Raw genomic sequence first — 23,648 nt, forward strand, 5'->3', positions numbered from 1 at the left:
GAAGGAGATTCCACCCGCCATATGTGATGTCGCAGATTCGCCATAAACGACGGTTAAAGTAATTTTAATATAATAAATACCTATAAAATGATATTTAGAACGAGGAATAAACGTTAGTGACAATTTTAACAAGCCTTTAGAGACCGGATTTATTTGGGAATGATGGATCCCAGGCAAACAGGTAAGAAAAACGGGGGGAAAAACATCGACATCCCTCTCAAATCAGCGCAGAGAAACAGCCAATACCGATGATTTGATGAGTCAACTTCACTGCTACAAACTCCAGAGAACTAGACTTCAGTTACTGACTAAAACATAGCCGCGTCTCTCTCCTGACAAGTCTTCGAGGCGGGTTTTAATACGTTTAACACATTTAATGGTGTTCTCCCGCACTGAAGTTAATTAAACCAATGATAACCTTTGTTCTCAACACAAATATTCGTATAGAGAGCTGCTAACATTAAATGTAATCCCTAAATCGGGAGATATGTTTGCTGAATAGCTCAAATAAGTGTTTAGTTTTCGTTTTTAGCCAGAAATTCCAGTCAGGTTTTTGGTAACGTTAAAATGCAATTCTGAATAAAAGGGAATAATATGAGACACTGTAAAAATACTCAACTTTATTGTTGAAAGATGGAGGTAACACCAACTTTTGAGTTCAGCTTCGACTTAGATTTGCCCAGATGAGACACGTGGTTAAGCCCCTCATCTAGTTAATATTTTGGCTTATTCCTGAAATATCAGGAAAATCGTATATCACTATTTTATGTACGTTTTATTTATTTAGGATTTTCTAACATTTTTATATTCCAATTTCAATGACTGAATATTCTTAAATGTTTTGTGTTCAGTGCTCTTTTAAAAGGAGTGTAATTTCATTATTATTTTATCATTATATCAGTGGCATAAAATTACCAGTTTATCTCTATTATTTCTGGGACAGTGAATCAACCACAAAAAATGGCTATGGTAGGCCTAGATGTAACACTAACTAAAATACAGTACATTGTAATCAGTCAAATTCAAAGCAGAATTTTTAGTGAATCCATACAGCTCTAAAACTAACCTTTAGTGAGTAAAACTATGCTCAAATTCAGTGAATGACATGTTTTTATATAGTTTTACATAGTTACACGTGATTATACACTGAAGTAAACATGGATTTTTGTACTATATACAATTTCTGCTAATATAGCCTCCTAAATTTTACATTCAGGTGTACTTCAATAGATACCTGACTGAGTGGATGATTTATACAACTACTGGTTACAGACTAACCTGCTGTTCATGATAAATATGCTTTGTGGGTGGCGAATGATGTAACTGATTAACACATTCTTTGTCTTAGTTATGTAAAAGGATAGTTTGCTTCCACATGAGTAAAGCCACATATACAACATGCTCTATTCTTTTCCACAATCAGAGCTTTAAAGAAGGGGTTTAAGGCCTCTTAAAAGCCTCTGTCTTAGCCACAATGTTTTGCTAATATTAGCAAACAATATAAAATTCTACTGTATAAGTGACCATCTGTCAACTCTTATAACCAGTGATTTAGCTGTTGCTCAATGACCACGTTTTCTTTCCATATCACTGCACCTCAGAGAAAGTCCTTTTCCTGATTTTAGTATTCTACATTTGTTGTAAGTAATTACTCTGTACACTATCAAAGTATTTTTATTTATTTTTAGTATTATTAATGAACAAAATAAGTTCAAAGGCAAAATACAATTTCACATAGCAATTTATTAATATTAACCTGCATTAAAATTTTAAAAACCTATAATTTCAACCTAAAATCGACTATTGCGATGATTCCCAAAGTGGGGGGAAGGCCCCCCTGGGTTGTGGGGTTGGGAGGGAGTGTGGCGGTATCGCAGGGGGGCATAGCAATGCAAAGGAATTAATATATAAGGCAATATCCATGGTAATGTGTGTGTCAGAGTGGGGTGGCTCAAAAATATATTTATCTACAAAATAGGGGCCCAGCAGTTTGGAAACTGCTGTTTTATTTATTTATTTATTGTGTGTGTGTGTGTACATACCAATCAACCATAACATTATGACCTTCCAGACAATCATGGTCTGTTCTCAGCTCAGACAAGAGTATTTTGGCGTTTTACAATTACAGACTGTAGTCCATCTCATCCTCTTTTTCACCCTGTAATTCAATGGTCAGGAACCCCCACAGACCAGGTTTGATTTGAGTGGTGGATCATTGTCAGAGATGCAGTGACACTGACGTTGTGATGGTGTGTTCGAGTTTTTAAACCCCTCAGTGTTACTGCTATATATATATATATATGTGTGTGTGGTAAACTCATCTCTTGTTGTATGTATTTACAGAGGGTTCTTCAGTGTTCATGTGCAAAATATGCAACCTGTTCTCTCCCAGTAAATCACTGCTCCTGTCTCATGTCCTTGAGACCCACAAAAAGGAGGGGGATGAGGCTGATGGTGTCATCATTCTGCTGAAGCCTTTACAGTCTCCAGGTAGGATTTTACCAAAGAACCAAATTATGAATATGTTTCAAAGGTTAGAGGCAGCATTATTCAAATAATGAATGGAAGTCAAACAGTGCATACATTTTATTCCATCTAAAAAGAATCAATAATAAATTTTTACCACCAAAACTAGGCAACAAAATGTATTAAATTGAGAATGTATTATATTTACATGTTTTAATTTGTTCCTAAATTGCTATGTAAGTCTCTAAAAGAACCTGTTAATGCTTCATAGAACAGGTCTTGTTCGAAATAAGTTGAGGGCCGAATCACTGATACAATCAGGTCACTAGATGTCAGTTTAATGCTTGAAGAAAAATCTGTAGAGAAAATTCAACTACAGTAATACCTGTTGACATTTTGTTCTGCTAGAAGGAGTTGTCAAAAGGAAACGTGGCAGACCAAAGGGTTCAACCAAGAAGGTCCAGGTGGAAAAAGTGAGGTCAAGCAAGGCATCCAGCCAGAGAAAGGAAGAGGCATCAGATGTAGTGGCTGAACAACTAACTGAAGATGACACTGATTTGGAGTGCAAGAAATGCCAGCGCAACTTTAGCAACAAACGACAAATTTCCAAACACATCTGTTTTGCAGGACTCAAAGAAATTGCTGATGATGATGAAAATCATGGTAGGTACTATTTATATCCATAGAACTGTACCTGTTACGTGTATGAATAAGTTTTTTTTTAAAATTATGTAATATATAATTGAAATTCAAAATTGAAACATGCTTCTGCTTAGAATTAAGTATTCATACACTATGTTCATGATCACTAACGTCAAAATCAATATTTTAAGACATCTAATCAAAAACGCACAAATGCATTTTGGTATAATATTATCCCCAAAAAACAAAGAAATCCATGCACATGTATTTGCAGAGATTTTCATGAATGCAGTGATGAATAAATTATTTTGCAGGCCATTTTCAAATTGGAGGATAAAACCTCAAACCTGCGAGCACAAGTAGAGTGACGGGTCTTCTAAGTACAGTGGAACCTCTACTAACGAACGCCTATATTAACATACTTTCCAAGATACAAACCAGGCATTTGAATATTTTTTGCCTCCACCAACGAACCATGACTCTAGAAATGAACCCGAGCCTCCGCCGAGCCGGCGGCTGGAAATGGCCACTGACCCCAATAGGCAAGTCTCCCAGCGCGCCCAGACTTGAGTGAGATTTTAAGATTAGCAAATTGTAGTTTTAGCAATTTAGCATTAGTGTAAATAGCAGACATCGAAATTCGTGCTAAGTTAAGCCGTATCTACGCTTCGTCTCCCCACATCCACCCGCCTACTCTCCGTTATTCCACCCACCCCCACCTTCCGTCATACAGCCAGTGCCTGTGTTACTCCTCCAGCCAGTCGTCACGTCTTCAGGGTAGCGATATGTAACCACTTAAAACTTTATTTCTTTTTTATTACTGTTACCACTGTATTTCTTTTTTATTTTTAGTAATGCTACATGTATTTTTTTTTTTACTAATTTGAGAGTTTTGTAAACATATATCAGTGCAAAAAGGGTGACTTTCGGGGTGGGGGCTGGAACGCATTAATTGCTTTTCCATTATTTTAAATGGGGAAAATTGACTCGAGAAACGAACTTTTCCACTTGCGAACCGGGTCACGGAAAGGATCAAGTTCGTAGGTAGAGGTTCCATTGTATTTTGTCTGTTTTCATCCCTCTTCCTCTATTAACCCAAGCTCAACTCACAACTGCGCGGTGCTAGAGGGCTTGTTTTTCTTCACCTGTTTTCACATCTCCAGTCCACAGCTTCCACAGCGCCCCCTCCCTGTGGCTCACTTAAATGCACAAAAAAGTTTGGCCGTGTTATTAAAGACAGAAAAGAAATTTGACACAGCACACACGTCATAAATACCACACTCATTATAGGATACTGTCCACATTTTTAAATACCGCGGTATATGCTGTTACCATTATACCACCCAACCCAATTCCAAATGATTTAATTTTTAGATTTTTTTATGAAACAGTTTTTAATACTACAAACAGTTACCGTAAAGTGACAAGAAAATGTCTTATCCAGGGGTAAAGGAATTAAAGCAGATTGTCATTAGAATGGAGATGGAGGAGGCATTTAGTGTTGAAATATATGTTCCAAGTATGAGATTAAGTTCAGCTGCTGAATGACGCACCTTGCTCAAATCCACAACACGACCTTAAGAATCACTCAGTGGCAAACTTCTAGTAGCTGTAGGTAGGTTTTTTGCACAGTGGCAGCCTACAGACATGTTATGAACATGTCCTACTCATTAAGTTACCATTAACCTTTTTATAATGTCAGTTATAAAAACTGTGACGAATTAGTGAATTATTTGCCATCTCCACACCCATCATATATTTTGATGGACTAGAAGATAAGGTCATTGAGGGTTGGATATATTTGGTGGAAGGGTTGTTCTCAGAACAGTTGTGACAGTTTAAATACTGTTGTAGCTCTGCTGTGTCTGATCCATACTGTGGGATGGCAATGTGGGAATTGAGTAGCCAATCCCATCTCTGTTATTTTCACCAAGATCTCTTTGGAGTACGAATTCACCATAAACATTACTGACATCCTGTATTAAAATTAAATTACCCCAATTCCCAGTGGAAAACGAATAGGTGGAATTTGTATTGACTCTGGGGAAAACTAGATTAAAGTAAATAATAAACAGTCAGTGCTATGCTCTCCAGGTAATAATCCTAACACTGCTAAGACTATGGATGGAGAAGAAGACACAGAATGCACATCTAAGAAAGCAAGACCAACAAGGACAGATAAGGCCAACAGTGTTAAGGACCTGGATCCAACAAGCTGCACCAAAAACCCAATTGTCAGTGTGGTCCTGGCAGCCCATGAAGCCATTCCTGGTGAGATATCAGTGTAGAACTGCAATTATGAATGCATTATATTAAAATTAATCAAAGATGATTTAATTGAGTGTGTTGTTTTGCAAAAGGTGCAACAAAAATCGTTCCAGTTGAAGGTGCCCCAGCCAAGGCAGTTACTCAACCAGATTCCACCACAGATTCTCCAGAGTCAGGATTGAAGAAGGGTTATCATGAATATGCCATACAGCAAGCAGCTTATGAGGTGCCTCTCAAATCAAACAGGTACACAAGTTCTAAAATAGTGCAGTATTCATTAAGTTTTCAAATTATTTGCATAATAAATCAGTTGTAGCGTTTTATAAAATATCAGTCAATATGGATTCATGTGAAATGCATGAAGAATTTACTGACTTTACATTTTTACAGTGGTAGTGAAAGAAACTAAAGTTTCTCTTTATGTACAGAGATTCAGCTATAATGTTACTTCCACTGCTTTGATTCTACACTCACTGTCCATTCTCTCAGTCTCACTGACCATGCAGGCGCACATTGTTATTTTACAATTTCATACTGTAGTCTAGTTGTTGCTTTACATACTTCTTGCATAAAAGAAGCTCAGGTTTCTTGATACATCAGTTGACTATGTTAAGTGTCTGTGGTCTTCTAAAGCATCTGAACCATGCGGTAATAAATAAATATACTGAACGATCACTGGATTAGTAACCTCTAGCTTATATATACACTTAGCTCCACTGATATGGAGTTTATTTAGTGCCAAAACTTTGCAAATAACAACATATTCTGTAAACACATTATTATTCGCAAACAAATACAACATGGTTTAAAAATAAAAAGCACAACATTTTAACACACACAATTTGATTTACAAATACAAAACGCGATTGTTACAAAGCAATAAAGCATGGTTTTCATGCATCCTGATTCATAGGTACATACATCCATATCTGTAAGATTATGCTGGCACCGTTTTACCAGGCGCAAACCAGATCTGCAAACAAATTAGATCTGACATGTAGAATTGTGCAGTAGGTAGCGCTGTGTGGTCACTTTACAAAATATGACTGTGGAATGTGGGATGAAGTCTGACTCTGGAGAGACTCAGTCTCCCCTGCATCACAGATCAGAATGAACACAACAGTCTAGGCCTGCGATTCCTGTTCATTTTTTCATTCATTGTCTGTAACCTCTTATTCAGTTCATGGTCACATTGGGTCCGGAGCCTGCCTGGAATCACTGGACGCAAGGCAGAGATACACCCTGAAGGGGGCTCCAGTACTCTGCAGGGTGAAACACTCACACATTCACTCACACCTATGGTCTAGGGCTGGGCCATATCGTATCGTGTGCAAAAATATCGCAAAAATTTTTAAATGAGAAAATAAATCAGCATTGTGATTATCGTGGTATTCTGACTTGTTTATGTAATGCATCATTACAGTTACATGTAATTTGGCATACATTCATTCCATGAGTCATTTAGGCACAGCGACGTGTATGGTGGTGGTGGAAATTGCTCTGCATACAAAAATTTGCTCCAAAAGAGGAGTGACTTCAGTCATGTGGAGGATATAAAATACCAATATTCTAAATATTTTTTTATACAATGTCAGATTCTTGTTTACAAAATAAGCAAATGTTTACATATTTATTTATTGTTTCTTCTGAATATTTGAGTGTTAGATTTGTACTGAAATAAAATGTAATTAAATATAATTAAAATAAGAAATTATATATATTATTATATTAATATAATTAATATTAATATATAGCATGTATTTTGTTGCATTGGTGTGTTCTTGAAATTAATAAAATACATTTTCAGTATTTTTTCATATTGGCAAGAATATTGTTATTGCCCAAAAACCCTGAGATATCACCCTGTGATGTTATTTTAGGGCTATATCAACCACCCCTACTATGGACACATTTGAGTTGCCTGTCCACCTTCCAAAATGCGAGGAAACCGGAGCACCCGGAGGAAACCCATACAGACACAGGGAGAATACACCAAACTTCTCACAGGCAGTCACCCAAAATGGGACTTTAACTATGGAGGTATATTTGGTGCAAAACCCCTGAGCACCTGTGACAGTGAGATTTGTAGTTATAGAAAATAGTCACACATGTGTATCAGTAAATTTGAAGTCACAGGGAAAATCTCTTCAGGAGTTGCAAACCTATATTTTTATTCCTCTCCCACAAGTACAGCTTAACAGTTACACCTTTACAAATTCTTCACTGCAGGTGCACAAATCACTGCAGGTGCTCTCACATTTGCACCAAATATTTCAGATGATAGATCTTTACAAATCTCACTGTCACAGGTGCCCAGAGGTTTTGCACCAAATATACCTCCATATTAAACCCACTACACCAGGATCCTGGAGCTGTGTGATTCCTGTAGTTTCTGTTTAAAAGAAGTGTTGAATTTGATTTTTCTTTCATGCAGTCACATCTTGTAAAGTGAACCCACAGCGCCACCTAGTCTAGAGAGGCAATGTATTATACAAGTCTACACAGAGGACACAATGTTTAAAACTTCCAGCAGCACTGCTGTGTCAGATCTACTCATACCAGCACAACACACACTAACACATCACCACTACGTCACCGCAGCATTGAGCAACAGATGAACAGATGGACTACACTCTGTAATTGTAGAATTACATATTTATTTATTTATTTATTTATTTATTTATTTATTCCTCACAGGTTAGGACAGACTCATCTGAAAATTTTCACCTGTGAGTACTGCAACAAGGTCTTCAAGTTCAAGCACTCACTTCAAGCCCACTTACGAATTCACACAAACGAGAAGCCCTTCAAATGCCCCCATTGCGACTATGCCAGCACAATCAAAGCTAACCTCAGCGTCCACATGCGGAAACACACCGGAGAAAAATTTGCCTGTGACCAGTGCTCATTCAGCTGCCTCAGCAGGGGTCATCTTAGGGTCCACGTGGAGAGGGTGCACAATAAAATCAAACAGCACTGCCATTTCTGCAAGAAAAAGTACTCAGACGTTAAGAACTTGCTCAAGCACATCCGGGAGAGTCACGACTTGAATGACAAGAAGGTCAAAGAGTCCTATGATGAGTACAAGCTCCAGACCAGGGAGGGCAAGAGGCAGCTTCTTTATGACTGTCACATATGTGACCGTAAATTCAAGAGTGAACTGGACCGCGATAGGCATCTAATGATACATGGCAGCAAGAGACCCTTTGGCTGTGAGCTGTGTGATCATGGCTCCACCAAGTTCCAGGCACTTATTGCTCATATCAGGAAGCATCCCTTTGTGTACATTTGTGCCCTTTGCCTGCAGAAGTTTGTCAGCTCCGTGCAGCTCAAGTCCCACTGCCAACAGTCCCACCCTGAAGTGGACGAGTCCACGGCTTTCTCAGATTCTATCAGGAGCAGTTTCTGCCTGCTGAAACCAGGAGATGATAATCAACAGGACCTCCTTACCCAAGACGAGCTGGAGATTACAAAGGAGCTATCCCTTCTAAACACACAAGAAATACTTGTCACGGAAGTTGGTACCGTAGAAGAACAAGAGAGTCAAGCGGATCAAACACAAATTCTTGGAGACTTGACTGCAAATGTAGATACATTGGGAGAGAATTCTCAAGAGAGATTACCTGCAAGAGATATCATCATCAACAGTCCCATCAGTGAGACTGTGGCAACTGTCGAAGCGCAGACGCATGAGGCAGTCTGCAAGAATGGACTAGACAACGAAGAAGATATAACTTTGGCTTCACAAAGTGTTTCAGCAATATCAGATATGTCATCAAACCAGCAGATAGTAGCTGCAGACACAAGTGACATGTCATTTGCTCAAAATGAATCTGTTTCTCAGTGTAGCATTCCCCATAGAGGTGCAGAGGACTTGGCAACCACAGACCAAGAAGAAAGATCTGCTTTTTCTCAGATATTAGATCAAATGCAAAAAATACAGCTTAACATGGAGATTTTTGAGAGGATCCGTAAAGTTTATGGAGACCTGGAGTGTGAATACTGTGGTAATTTTAGGCTATATTCATTTCTCTTTACTAGGGCTGGGACCCCTTAAATATTAAGGATGGCTGTTAATTCATTAGGATGGATTTAAAGATTTAAAAAAAGAATAATTTTATTTATTTTAATTAAATGTAATTATTTGATTTATGTAGCAGTTTGAATGGTTGCACCAAGTGGAACACATTAAAATGGGTTTCTACACAATTTTGGACTTGTTGCATAGCAGTAATTGGTCCTGCTATATTTATAAAAAACTAAAGTGCCAAAAATGGATCCTTTGCGAAGAAATAATGAATTTTTCTGCAACTCAGAGACATCGAAACAGGGTAATAGCCCATTCTTCCATAAATTTACAGCCCTGGCTCACACAGGAGCTGAAGCTCTATGAAGCATGTGCTATTTTAGTATTTAAAAGGAAAAAAGTATTTATGAGTAAGCACAAGCTCTGCTGAAAACTAGTGTTAATGTGTTATTTGCAGCTTGCTTTTTTGTTTTTGTTTTTGTATTTGTCATCTTCCTCTGACTAAAATAGAAAGAGTTGTAGACTATATATGAATGTAAAATACCCATGGTTTATTTATGTTTACTGGCAGTTTTGTCACTATTTATCACCATTTAGCCCAATGTCCCAGCCCTGCTCTTTATCACATTATATATATATTTTTTAATCGATGCACCTCATTCATCCCTGTGTTGAATGTCTATTTTCTTGTCTAAATTTCTTTGGACAGGTAAGCTTTTTTGGTACAAGGTGCACTACAATATGCATGTGCGAACTCATACACGTGAGCACCTGCATTACTGCTCCCAGTGCAGCTACTCCTCCATCACCAAAAACTGCCTGAAACGACATATGATCCAGAAACACAGTAACATCCTCCTCGAGTGTCCTTCAGAAGGGTGCCACTACTGTACACCGGACAAATACAAGCTGCAGGCCCATCTAAAAACGCATGTAGAATTCGTGAGTACCCAAAAACTTTATATTTTCTTTGTGAGTTAGTTTACTGTAATAAGTAACACCACTGCTCCCAATGCAGAGGCACACAACACATCAGTAAGATTCCTTGGGCAAGACGCATAACAGTACATTCACCTGCATCCATCCATGTATCAGGAATACACCTTGGAGGGGGCGCAAGTCCTTCACAGGGCAACACACACACTCACACATTCATTCATTCATTCACTCACACCTATGGACACTTTTGAGTCGCCAATCCACCTCACAACGTGTGTTTTTGGACTGTGGGAGGAAACCGGAGCACCCGGAGGAAACCCATGCGGACACAGGGAGAACACACCAAACTCCTCACAGACAGTCACCTGGATCGGGAATCGAACCCACAACCTCCAGGTCCCTGGAGCTGTGTGACTGCGACACTACCTGCTGCACCACCATGTTTTGACATTTTGCAAAATGCCATAAATCTAAAAATACCATGTTTACCATGTTTTACAGTGTTTACAATTTTACATATTTTTCTGTTTTCTCTAGGTTAAAAGGCAGTATGTTTGTCCTGTCTGTAAGGAGTCGTTTCCAGAAGACAAACTCAGACATCATGTCAGAATTACCCATCCAGGTAAAGGAAATATATATTGATTGTACGTTTAAGCACCCCTGCTTAAAAGGCATGTAAGTGAAGAGTGGAGTAGTTGTGTTATATGCTGTAAATATCACAAAAATCAACAGAAAAAATATAAAACATCAGATGTGGAAATCTTCTTCAATGTTTTAAAATCAAGTAAATACAGCTAGACAAAAAAAAAAGAAAAAAAATCCTCTCTGGGGAACTGCTGCTCTCTCTTGTTTGTTTATGTTCATAAGCTCTGCATCTTTTAATGTGGAACAGTATGTTTGAGGATGAAAAAAAATTACTGTTTTTTATACATAGCTGTAAGTTTATATTCACTGTTTGAAATACCCCAGAAACTAATTTGTTACTTGTGTTGTTTAGTTTTGAAGCACTTTTTGTCTGTGTTTTCTTTCATGCAGTTAGTGGTCTCCTGAATTTAGAAATTTTCAGAGTAAATGGAAACAGCAAAAAATAAGTAATTATTACCTAACTATGGAGCAGGAATAGAGTAATATCCTCCACTTGGTTCATGCTTTTAAACATTTGGAGTTCTCTCTGTTGTCTAAGCAACTCCAGATGCCATTATTCTGCCATGAGTAGAGAGAGCGAGAGAATATCCTGCTTCCTTTAAATCATGTCAAAATTCCATGATGAATGGACCAATAGAAATGATCCAGAATTACTTACATCAAATATTGCTGCATTATCCATTATGTCCATTGTCCATTATATGTAAATATTGTCTCCTTCTCCTGTAAAGTCACAATTTAGAGGAGGGATTTTATTCTATTTTTATTCTATGTGTTTGTATTGAGAATAAGACATTAATGGTATTTGGTTCTTTACTGTTAAGATGCATCATGGATTATGGTCTCAGAAACACTGGGAATACGTGTACATGTAAAAGGGGTGATAGGTAAGCGAGCTTCAAAATGCCCCTACTGTGAGTGTTTCTTCACAAGGAATGGAACTGACATGCAGCAGCACATCTGGGCTCATGAAGGTCAGATATGTATTCATATTAAAATCCTACAACACATTATTTATTCATCCATTAGCTGTTATTGCCTATCCAATTTGGTCACGGTGGGTCCAGAGCTTACCTGGAATCATTGGGTGCATGACGGGAACACACCATGACGGGAACACACCCTGGAGGGGTCACTAGTCCTTCGCAGGGCGACACAAACTCACACATTCACCCATGCCTATGGACACTTTTGAGTAGTCAGTCCACCTACCAATGTGTGTTTATGGACTGAGAGGAAACCCATGCAGACACTGGGAGAGCACACCAAACCCCTTCACACACAGTCACACGGAATGGGGCTCGAACCCACAAACCCATAATCAAGGAGGACCACAACCGATTAAGCTATACTAAAAAAAAAAAGACATTAACAATGTCATAAATTATCTGTAGTAATTAATATACAATTTAGTGATTTCTGATGATGATGGACAGAGTAATCTGTGCTCAAATCCACCTGCCTTTATATTGTTTCCATACATGGAGTATGTAGCCAAATGTATTTGGATGTGCAATGATACAATATTTCTGCTGAAATCAAGTATATTAATCTGGAATTTTGTGCACTTTTGTTTTTACTCTTGCTTCTCCACCTCTGAAAAAGCTTCACACTAATGTTGCAGGATAAAGCGCCATCAAAAATATAAAGGGTGCTTCATACCTTTCTAGCCTGTGTGTGTTGGAGTGTGGTGGTGGTGGGCAGCTCGAAAATATTTTGATCTACAGGATGTGCTGTGAAAAAAAAAAAAAAAAAAATTGGGAACCAGTGTCACCTTGGTTTGCTCACATGTCGTTTAGTTGTTGTGTTAGTTCTTGATTTCTCTAAATATGTTTTGTGACAACATCATTTTTACAAATACATTTGACTTGATTTGATGAGGATAGCCCGACACATCACTGGGGCTCGACTTCCATCACTCCTGGAGCCATATATCAGTCACTGTCTGAGGAAGTCCAAAAGAAATATGAGACCTCACTCACAAGCCAAGCCACAATATGTTTCTGTCACAGCCATCTGGCTATGAAACAGTAAATTAATTTATTTATTGATTTTAATATTGCAGAACATTGTATGATGGATAGAAGAATAATTGAAAGAGAATAGTCTCCTAACCTTCATACCCACCCCACCACAAATATTAAACCCAGAAACACTCTCACACCAACCTATAGTATTATCCCTAGGCCTTCTAAACCCACCCCCCACCCCCCAAAAAACCCCTCAAAATACAAAACATAGAAATATAGATATATAATATTATATATAATGCAATAGACAATTAACAAAATAAATGTTTTGTTATAAATATAATACAAATACAAAGCTTGTTAAACATCACTGTTCTTTACAGTCGATGGGGAATTAGCGTTTATTAGTACTCATTCATTTCAATTTTATATAATTGTATATTGTTTTAATGTATTAATAATATACTGTTTAGTGTTTCTTCCTCTGATTTTTTCAGGAGTGAAACCCTTCAAATGTCAGCTTTGTGACTACGCCGCTCGCAGTAAAAGTAACCTCAAGGCTCACATGAACAGACACAATACGGATAAGACACACTTGTGTGATCTGTGTGGCAAGAAGTTCAAGTCTAAAGGCACTTTGAAGAGCCACAAGCTCATGCACTCAGCAGATGGTGAGCATTTACCTCATTACAGTTTTTGGAAAATAAGATTTACACATTTGCTTCTTTAGACTACTATGAACTATGAGACTAATGTAGCTAAAATATGTTTATGACCACCTGAGTTACATATCAACAGTTTAAACAAATGAACCTAATTCAGATTTGTTGACTACAAGTAATTCTTTTGTCATGCAATGTACGTTTATCTATAGATAAGTGTATAAGTATAGATATATATTGTTAGAAATCATGTTCACACATCAGCCCAAAGCTGCATTTTTCATATGCTAAACTGATTTGTCATCTGCGTGAACAATGAACTGCAAAAAATGCATTGAATCTGATATTTTCAGTTTGGATTTAGGCCACAAAAAAAAGCCCTGTTTGAACAGCCCAATCAGAATTAATGTAAACTTTACATCAAACCGTCTGGACGTTCCTGATAATTTCACACTGTTGGGAGCAAAAAAATAAATAATAAATGTGTGGAATATTCAGAAATGAAAAACATAAAATTTCTTAATCCAGTTTCATGTCATTAATTTATAAGGAAAAAAAATATGTGGATATAACTGGATCATGTGAAATAAGAGGTTGTTTAGCAGTTGTTTACTACAAACAAGCTCAAATTGCTGTGTTGTGAAATAGCAATGCATTAAATTAAGTCTACATTTTAAATAATACTACATGACAGGAACAAATACTTAAAAATGTAGGCTATATTTTTGACCAAGGAAATAGCTACCGGACTTGATAAAAACTATTGGTTTGTTTGAGGAATTAAAGAATGTATACTACAATTCTTTAATGACCTCATAATTCAGAGGATCCTGTAGCATATTTGTGAAAATTTTTTATTGGGTTGGACTGGTGACCAATGCAGTTGTGGCTATTTTATTGAATGCTCATAAAAATCCAGATTAGACCCAGAGTTCCTTAGATGAGCATAATACATACATTTGTGACGGAACTTTCTAATTTATAGGTCTGTATCCCAAATTATTAATTTGCTAAATTATAAAATAATACAGGCAACTCCTGAAATAGACATAAGTGTGGTATATGTTTCCCTCAAAATACAACCAAAGGGATTTAAAATTCTCCAAGTAGGTCTTGTTAATATCAGGGATCATTGACTTTTTATTTATTTGCTGTACTGTAGGTAAGCAGTTCAAATGTAAAGAGTGTGATTTCACTGCGACTCAGAAGCCGCATCTCCTTCGCCACATGGAACAGCATGCCTCTTTTAAGGTAAATAAAATGTTCTTTTTAGAGCAGCTTGTATAATACACAGTATTTTGTAACAGAAAACCAGTGAACTCAAAACACACAGTTTTAAAGAGAGTTCTGGGGAACTGCTGTTCTCACAGCAAAACAAACTCCCCTGTGTTTGTGTTCATTCAGAAGCTTTTAAGATGGAATGGTATGTTTGCATAAGAAGCCAACTGTAGTGTGGTCCTGGTTGATGTTTGACTTGTCCGTAAGTTAAACCATATGTTTGAGGGTGAAAACAGCCGTACATGGCCAAAGTTTAATGTATGTTTTTATTCACTGTTTAAATTACCACATAAATTAATTTTTAACACAAGCTGTTAAGTTATCACATAGTTTACCTTTAAGGGCAAAATTGTGTAAATCTGATATTATTCCCAAACTATCCCTTTAACAATTGGAAAAATGGCTAAATTCCTTATGTGTTGCACACATAACACATTTGAAATTGACCCAGAATCAGAATGAAGGGCTTATTAGAGAGCAGCTTACAACAGATTATTCTTGTAATGTATGATTTGAGAACATGTGCTAAATTAATCATTTCACTTTCATATAAAATGGTGGCATTTTTATGAATGCATATGTTATGAATAACAAAATGATAAAAAAAAAAGATTTTACTACATCACAGGGGGAATATTAATAAAAATGACTCATTACATATGTTTTTGGCATATGAAGGAAATAGTAACACATTTCTGCAGCGAATTATTTAAAAATTAAAGTTGATGCTCAAATGTCTAGTGAGACACTTTATGGCATTTAAAGGCACTGTTGACGATTCTGGGGAACTGCTGTTCTCTCTGGTTTGTTTACGTTCAGAAACACTGTGTCTTTTAAGGTGGGACTGTATGTTTGAGGGTGAAAACAACTGTACATGGCCAAAGTTTAATGTCTGTATGTTTTTATTCACTGTTTGACTTACCACAGAAATTCATTTTTAACACAAGCTGTTAAGTTTTGTAGGACTTTTGGTAACTTTCATGGAAATTTAGCAGAATATGGAGTCTGACCATTGAAGAACAGGGTGAAAGATGCCAACAAAATAGGCAGAGTAACAGATGGACTACAGTTTGTAATTGTAGAACTACAAAATGCCCCTATATTTTCAATGGCATTGAGAAAATGGACAGTGAATTTAGAATCAGGGGCGTAGTTCTTTATGCCATGTGTATATGACACAATAAGTTAAGACACCCCTACATTTATTACTGTCTAAAATTTCTGATTAGAATCAGATGCAACACATCAGCTTCAAATGATTAGACCATCATTAAAGAGGACATTGCAGGAGGCTTATTTAAACCTCAGATATTAGTTTGCCCTTGATGGCTGAAGTGAGTGGTGTCACCATGCCGAGATCTAAAGAGATTTCTGAGGCCTTCAGAAAGAAGTTTATAGATGTATATGAGTCTGAGAATAGATATAAAAAGATCTTAAAACAATTATAAATTATTTTCTGGACAGTAGAATGGCTTATTTCTATGTGGAGAACATTTAAACCACCTGCCAATATAGCCAGGTTAGGCCATCCTAAGAAGTTTGGTCTAAGAGCAGACCACAAGATGCATAAAGAAGTCTCCCACAATCCTAAAATGACATCACCGGACCTACAAGTGGCTCTTGCCACAGCTGATGTCTAGGTACATGCATCTACCATCAGGAAACGACTGCACAAGGAGGTAAAAGACATCAGGGCAAGACTAAAGTTTGCCAGAAACAACCTAGACAGAGACCAGGACTTCTGGAACAATGTGCTTTGGACAGATGAATCCAAAGCTGAATTATTTGGACACAGTAACAGAAGACGACACAGCATTTGAGCACAAGAACTCCATACCAACCGTGAAGCATGGAGGTGGAAATGTCATGGTTTGGGGCTGCTTTGCTGAAGCTGGGCCTGGCAAGCTCTCCAAAACAGAATCTACTATGAACTCTTCACTGTATCAAAGGGTGCTTGAGGAAAATGTGAGATTATCTTTCCAAAAACTGAAGCTGACCATGCAATATGACCATGAGCCAAAACATTCCAGTAAATTCACAAGGAATGACTCAAAAATAAAAGAAAAGGACAGTTCTGGAATGGCCAAGTCAGAGCCTGTATCTTAATCCTACTGAGATACACAGCTGAAAGAATTCTGCATGGAGGAATGGGAAAAACCACCTCCCAGTCGATGTCGGAGACTGGTAGATGGTTACAGGAAACATCTAATTGAGGTTATTTCAGCCAAAAGGGCAAAGGGTGTCCTAACTTTTTCCACACAAGAAATGTACATTTTTGTTCATTACATTTCACAACATCCATCCATCCATCCATTATCTGTAACCGCTTATCCAATTTAGGGTCGCGGGGGGTCCAGAGCCTACCTGGAATCATCGGGCGCAAGGCGGGAATACACCCTGGAGGGGACGCCAGTCCTTCACAGGGCAACACAGACACATTCACTCACACACTCACACCTACGGACACTTTCGAGTCACCAATCCACCTGCAACGTGTGTTTTTGGACTGTGGGAGGAAACCGGAGTACCCGGAGGAAACCCACGCGGACACGGGGAGAACACACCAACTCCTCACAGACAGTCACCCGGAGTTTTTCACGTGACTGTATCTTCTTTAATGTTCATATGTATAACGTAAAGGAATTTGTTTTTCAGCCGTTTCGTTGTGCACTTTGTCACTATTCCTGCAACATTTCTGGCTCCCTCAAACGACATTATAATAAGAAGCATCCGGGTGAGCAATATTGCAACACAGGCCCTGAAACGGTCTCTTCAGAAACAGTAATAGAACAAGGTAGGTTCTAACTTAAATACAGAGCCTTTTTGGGGAAAGATCTGTAGATTGTCCATGTCTAGTCATACACACTCAACATTACATTATGACCATGTCTTTGTTTCTACCATCACAGTGCATTACCTCAGCTCCACTGACCATAGAGGAGCACTTTCTAGTTCTACAATTACAGACTGTAGTCTATCTCTTGCTCTGCATACTTTGTTTGCTCCCTTTCACCCTGTTCTTCAAAGGTCAGAACCTCAACAAAGCAGGTATGATTTGGGTTGGGGATCATCATTCCACCACCCAGGGCAGATCTGAGAATGACCCACTACCCAAATCATACCTGCTCTGTGGGGGTCCTGACCATTGAAGAACAGGGTGAAAGGGAGCAAACGAGAGATGGACTACAGTCTGTTTGTAGAACTACAAATAGTAGTATGAAATTGAATGCTCTGGAGCAACTGTACATGAGTGTAGGTTGCCATGCCTAGTGGCGAGTGTACCTCCATTGTTTGGCTGTAAAGCAGTGGAACTGCTAAATCTGGAGAGATGGAGATCCATCCAGTACCTTTTTGAGTTGGAGTGGTGTTTCTGAGCCTGGATTGATTGTTCAACATTCGTAGTTGACCTCAGAAATGCTGTTTTAGCTGTGCGCTGTTAAATCCGAACAGAAATGATCCAAACATCTAGTATAAATCATTTCAAGAAGAATGTGTTACTGTAGTAAAGGGGAGCAAGCTACATATTTATAACTTTGATTTCAAGGTGTGGTTTAAAATATATAATATATATTTTTTGGACCGCAACCCTGACCTGGATAAGCGGTTACAGATAATGAATGAATGAATATTTTTTGGCTTTGTATAGGAGGTGTGAAGTGTCCGGTCTGTAACTATGTTTACGGCACTAAATGGGAAATGAACAGACACCTGAAGAGCAAGCATGGCCTCAAAGTAGTGGAGACTGACAGCCTTGGGGTAAACCAGTGGGAGGTAAATAACCTATTCTTTACTACCTGAAAAATACAGGGGTTAGACAATGAAACTGAAACACCTGTCATTTTAGTGTGGGAGGTTTCATGGCTAAATTGGACCAGCCTGGTGGCCAATCTCCATTAATTGCACATTGCACGAGTAAGACCATGTGCATCCAATGGTTCAAACATTGTATCCTGAAGGCAGTGTCGTGTATCAGGACGACAATGCACCAATACACACAGCATGACTGGTGAAAGACTGGTTTAATGAACATGAAAGTTAAGTTGAACATCTCCCATGGCCTGCACAGTCACCAGATCTAAATATTATTGAGCCACTTTGGGGTGTTTTGGAGGAGCGAGTCAGGAAACATTTTCCTCCACTAGCATCACGTAGTGACCTGGTCACTATCCTGCAAGAAGAATGGCTTAAAATCCCTCTGACCACTGTGCAGGACTTGTATATGTCATTCCCAAGATGCTGCATTGGCCACAAAAGGAGGCCCTACACCATACTAATAAATTATTGTGGTCTAAAACCAGGTGTTTCACTTTCAATTTTTATTCAATTATCTCTCAAGTACAGGATTTTGGTTCTTTACTGATTCATTATACAAAATAAGTTGCTTAATGAAAACGTGAAAAATTTGTTTGTAGTTTTGTCAGTTAAAGGAAAACTAGGTAGTATTCTTAACTTAAAATTACAGTTTCAAAATCATCGAGATGTTTCTCTGGGAGCCTAGAGCCTCAGTCGTTGCTACTTCGGGCTCAGCACTACACAAACTGCACTACCGTGTTTCCCCGATAGTAAGACACCCCCGATAGTAAGACGCAGTGTGGGTTTTAGGGGGGTCGGCTAATGTGAGACGTACCCCGAAAGTAAGACATAGTAAACTGTACGATGGAAAAATATAAGCCATAGTACTGGTACCTTTTGCTGCATTAACTGCGGGATGCGGACGGATCTGGAGCGGAATGAGCGGAGGGATGTGGAGGCCGCGGGAGCAGCAGTAATGTTGTCCGTGGTCCAACACGCAGCCATGGTTGTCATGGAATAAATCTGTTTTATCTTCCAGTATAACATATTCAAACTGTTCGTTCTTACCGTTTTTCATTGTTTTACATGTTATACATGGAAATACCGTCATGATATGGTTGTAACAAGACATTCTTGGCACTTGCTTTTATAAAACTGTTTTATGGTGAATACCATACTGTTCAGGTTGTTAATAAATGTTCATTTTATGGTTAAAACAAAAATCGACATTTTTTACCAATATAAGACATACCCCGAAAGTAAGACATAGTGGGATTTTCGGGGGTAAAAAGAATGTAAGACACTGTCTTACTTTCGGGGAAACACGGTATGTATCTTCTGGAGGAGGGTGTCACCATCTCCCCTCCCTCTGCCCCCTCTTGTGATTTAAGGACAGTGTTGTAAAAATAAATTACACCCTGCAACTCTAGGGGGAGCCCAGGAGTGAAAATAAAAAACCTTACCTATTGTTCCTTTAAATAAATGTAAAACTCAGACTGTTTCTTACAAAAAGAGAAAAAAAAAATTACTAACAACTATACCAGAAATGATATTTGTATCTACACACAGGGAAATATGTATTAACAATGGTCTATTATTCCTTAGAAATATAATATAGATTTTTTAAATGGGCTGAAAACTCCATCATTTTTGTTTAAGGTGTATTCCATATTTATGCATTTTAAGCAGTCTTTGTCCTGATATCCTTCAAAAAAAAAAAGAGTGTGCAAAATTCATATGATTCATGCTTCAGGTGATAGAAACAGTGGAGGAGCCAAATACACAGTACCTTCGAATTACTGAGATGGAGGAGGCTCAAGGAACAGAAGATGCTGTGTCAGCACTGCAGAACCTTCGCTTTAAGACACAGAACGGTCAGTCTCAGTGTGGACAGAAGTGTCTCTAAGTTTTCTCTCAAATTTGAGTCATTGTCAGTTCCACCTAGTACCAAGTTTCTCTCAATCACATGATGATAGCAACAGGGTGATATGGTGACATGTACAAGATATGTAAACCCACCTATTACATCTCATACTAAAAAAAAAACTCTCTCACTCATGGAGGAAAAAAAAGACTCTCATTCAAAAGCACTCATGGAGGAGAACAATTAACTTCCCAATTCTAGGGGGGTGGGTGATGCACTCTTCCTACTTGCTCCCAGAGTTTAAAATTTTTTCCCTCATTTTCTTCTGAAGTGCATATTTTGTCTCTTTGTTTAAATAATTCCATCAACAAAGAGGCTCATTGTATATGAAGTAGAGGTAAACCAGTATCTTAGATGATAAGAATAAAGCAGATTGAGAATGTTGATGGATGATAGATCTTTAAATACATTCTACATTGTAACACATTGTTTTAAAACTGTGTCTAGGATCTAGAATACCTGGCATGTTTATGGCCCCTTCATTAACCCTACAGATGTATACAGTGTAATATTTGTCCTGATCTCTCATTCTCTCTTTGTTGTCCCGGTGTTATCAGCATCAGCAGCAGACAGACTGGACCCTGCATCAGTGAATATTCTTCAGCAGATAATTGAACTTGGCACAGAGAACCCTGACACTACAGTGGCCTCTGTGGTTGCCATGGCACCAGGCACAGTAACCGTAGTGGAGCAGGTAATTCTATAAAACTGTCACCACAGCAGTGCATTAATTCATCAAGGAGTTGCACCAAATGTGTGCTTAAAAGCAGGGTTTATAGTTTTCAAAAATATGTTTGCAAATTAGCTCACAATTTTAGATTAGTTACTATTAAATAAAGCAGAAAAGGGGGATTTGACACTATATTCTACGTAGTGCACAATTCCACCATTTTGTTGTAGTGTCTGAACACTTTACGAAAATATTTAGAGTACTCAAACAATCCCACAATGCACCAGAGAAAAGTAGGGTACAACCTATATACACTAGTGGAAAGCAGGGCATCTGTTCCCTATCATTATAATGTGCTGTGTAGTGAATAAGGGAATAGTAGTGTAGTAGAACACAAAGTATGTGCAGATATTTTTTATTTATTTTGAGAAGATACAGATTGACTTTATTAATTAACAACATGTTAATACTTATCTACAACTCTAGTTAATCTAGATGCTCACAGCACACTTTAAACTTTGTAACAGATAATTAGTTTTACAAAGCCCAACGTTGTGATTACGAGTAAAAAACCCTATATTGTACAAATTTAACATTTATATATACTGATCAGCCATAATATCAAAGCGTAGAATCATATCAATTCATATTATTCTAGGTGACAGAGGAGGAGCAGCAGCCAGGCCATGCCATGATGATCCAGGATGCCCTGCAGCAGGCCTCAGTGGGTCTCGGAGAAGAGCACCACCTGGTGGTGTCTTCAGACGATGTGGAGGGCATTAAGACAGTCACGGTGTACACACAAGGCGACGACGCTTCTCAGTTCATAGTCTACGTTCAGGAGGCTGTACAAACTGAGGAGACCACTACAGAGGTGACCTGAAAGTTAAAGTGACAGTCTGACCAAAAAAAAAAAAAAAATCAAATTTGTGAACCCCAGCTCATCCAACATTTCTTCTGAAATGTACAAAAAAAGTGAAATATAACGTGTACCTTTTTGCTGGAGTAAAACTTTTAGGGAAGGAACACAGATGTCAGAACTTGATGCCACTAGTTCTTGATCACTCCAGTTCATCCATTAATCCAGAGAAAACAAGCCTAAAGCTGCCAGTGCTGGAGTAATACCCCTCTAGTCAATGCTTGACATTGATCTTTATACTGATCATTGATAGTGATCTCGAATGCTCATGAAGCTACTTCAGAGCATTCCATATGACTTCACGCTTTTTGTGGAGATTAGAAGCTGAACGTCTGTGTCCGCAATTGGGGCACCTCGTACTAGCTGACTGCACTTGTTAAAATGGGTGTAGTTCTTCAGCCAATTCCTTTGGCATCTTTAGTTCTGCACATGTGCTATGAGCTAATGTAGCTCATACAAGTAATGGAAACCTGTTTGGAAACCCTACAATGTAGCTTATTGCAAGATCCACAAAATCATTATCAACTTGCATTAAGCCATGCTGGGTTAGCGGTATATGGCTTGAACCTTTTTATAGAATTATCTATAAAAATCATAGAAAATATTCAGGCTTCAAGGTGGCTGCTGGTATTCTGTTTTAGCTGCATACGTATAATATTGTTTAAGAGTGTACCTAGTGTTCCTTTAAAGGTGCTACAGAGGGTTCTTTAAGGGTTGCCATAGAAGAATCACTTTTGGTTTCATAAAGAACTGTTTAAGAAATGTGAGAGGGAGAGGAACCTTTTAAAGTGGTTCTTCTATGGCATTCTCTAAGAATCGTCTGTAACACCTTTTATTTTATGGGAGTAAGATTAAGGTTTTTTTTTGCTCCTGGGGCTCCCCCTATTGTCATTTATTTTTAAGGCACTGTACTGAAATCAGTGGAGAGGTGAAGAAACGATTTTCTACCCTTCTCTACAAGTTACAATAGTGCAGTTTCTGCAGTGCTGAGCCCAGAGTAGCAACGACAGATGCCCTATTCTCCCTATTACAGGTCGGTGAAGCATCACAAAGATTCTGAAGCTACAACTTTTAAGGTAGAAATATCACATAGATTTCCATATATAAGGGCTAAATTGTGTAAATCTGATATTGTTCCCTAACTCCCTAATCTCTTTAACAATTGGAAAGATTGTAAATTCCTTACGTTTGCACAGTGCTGCACACACAAACACATTTAAAATTGACCCAGAATGAAGGGCTTATTAGAGAGCATCTTACAACAAATTGTTCTTGTAATGTATGATTTGAGAACATTAAAAAATATATAAATTAATCATTTCAGTTTCCTATAAAAGGGAGGCAGCTAAAGCCTAATTACCTGAAACACAGTGTTTTTGTCATTTTTATGAATGTATATGTTATAAATACCAAAATGATTAAAAAAAGATTTTACTACATCACCAT

At 38.0% G+C, this 23,648-nt stretch overlaps 1 protein-coding gene across 4 annotated transcripts; it reads left to right on the forward strand.

Moving 5' to 3' along the window:
- The first annotated feature begins 45 nt into the window (after positions 1 to 45).
- On the forward strand, positions 46 to 23,607 carry LOC136708962 (zinc finger protein ZFAT-like). 4 transcript variants are annotated; one of them, XM_066683893.1, is made up of 19 exons: positions 705 to 768; positions 944 to 969; positions 2,177 to 2,249; positions 2,344 to 2,490; positions 2,875 to 3,129; positions 5,203 to 5,379; positions 5,469 to 5,622; positions 8,074 to 9,383; positions 10,113 to 10,345; positions 10,880 to 10,964; positions 11,812 to 11,961; positions 13,455 to 13,628; positions 14,782 to 14,870; positions 17,553 to 17,691; positions 18,544 to 18,668; positions 20,443 to 20,563; positions 21,171 to 21,307; positions 21,942 to 22,157; positions 23,106 to 23,607. In XM_066683893.1, the coding sequence occupies exons 4-19, from the start codon at positions 2,361 to 2,363 to the stop codon at positions 23,115 to 23,117; spliced, it is 3,507 nt and encodes a 1,168-aa protein (XP_066539990.1). In that variant the 5' UTR covers positions 705 to 768; positions 944 to 969; positions 2,177 to 2,249; positions 2,344 to 2,360; the 3' UTR covers positions 23,118 to 23,607. The 4 variants fall into 4 exon arrangements, with proteins under 4 accessions (XP_066539988.1, XP_066539989.1, XP_066539990.1 ...); XM_066683894.1 differs by lacking the exons at positions 705 to 768; positions 944 to 969 and adding an exon at positions 1,580 to 1,640; XM_066683891.1 differs by lacking the exons at positions 705 to 768; positions 944 to 969; positions 2,177 to 2,249 and adding an exon at positions 46 to 181.
- Positions 23,608 to 23,648: the final 41 nt, after the last annotated feature.

The sequence above is a fragment of the Hoplias malabaricus genome, chromosome 10 (genome assembly GCF_029633855.1).
Source record: "Hoplias malabaricus isolate fHopMal1 chromosome 10, fHopMal1.hap1, whole genome shotgun sequence".
NCBI lineage: Eukaryota > Metazoa > Chordata > Actinopteri > Characiformes > Erythrinidae > Hoplias > Hoplias malabaricus.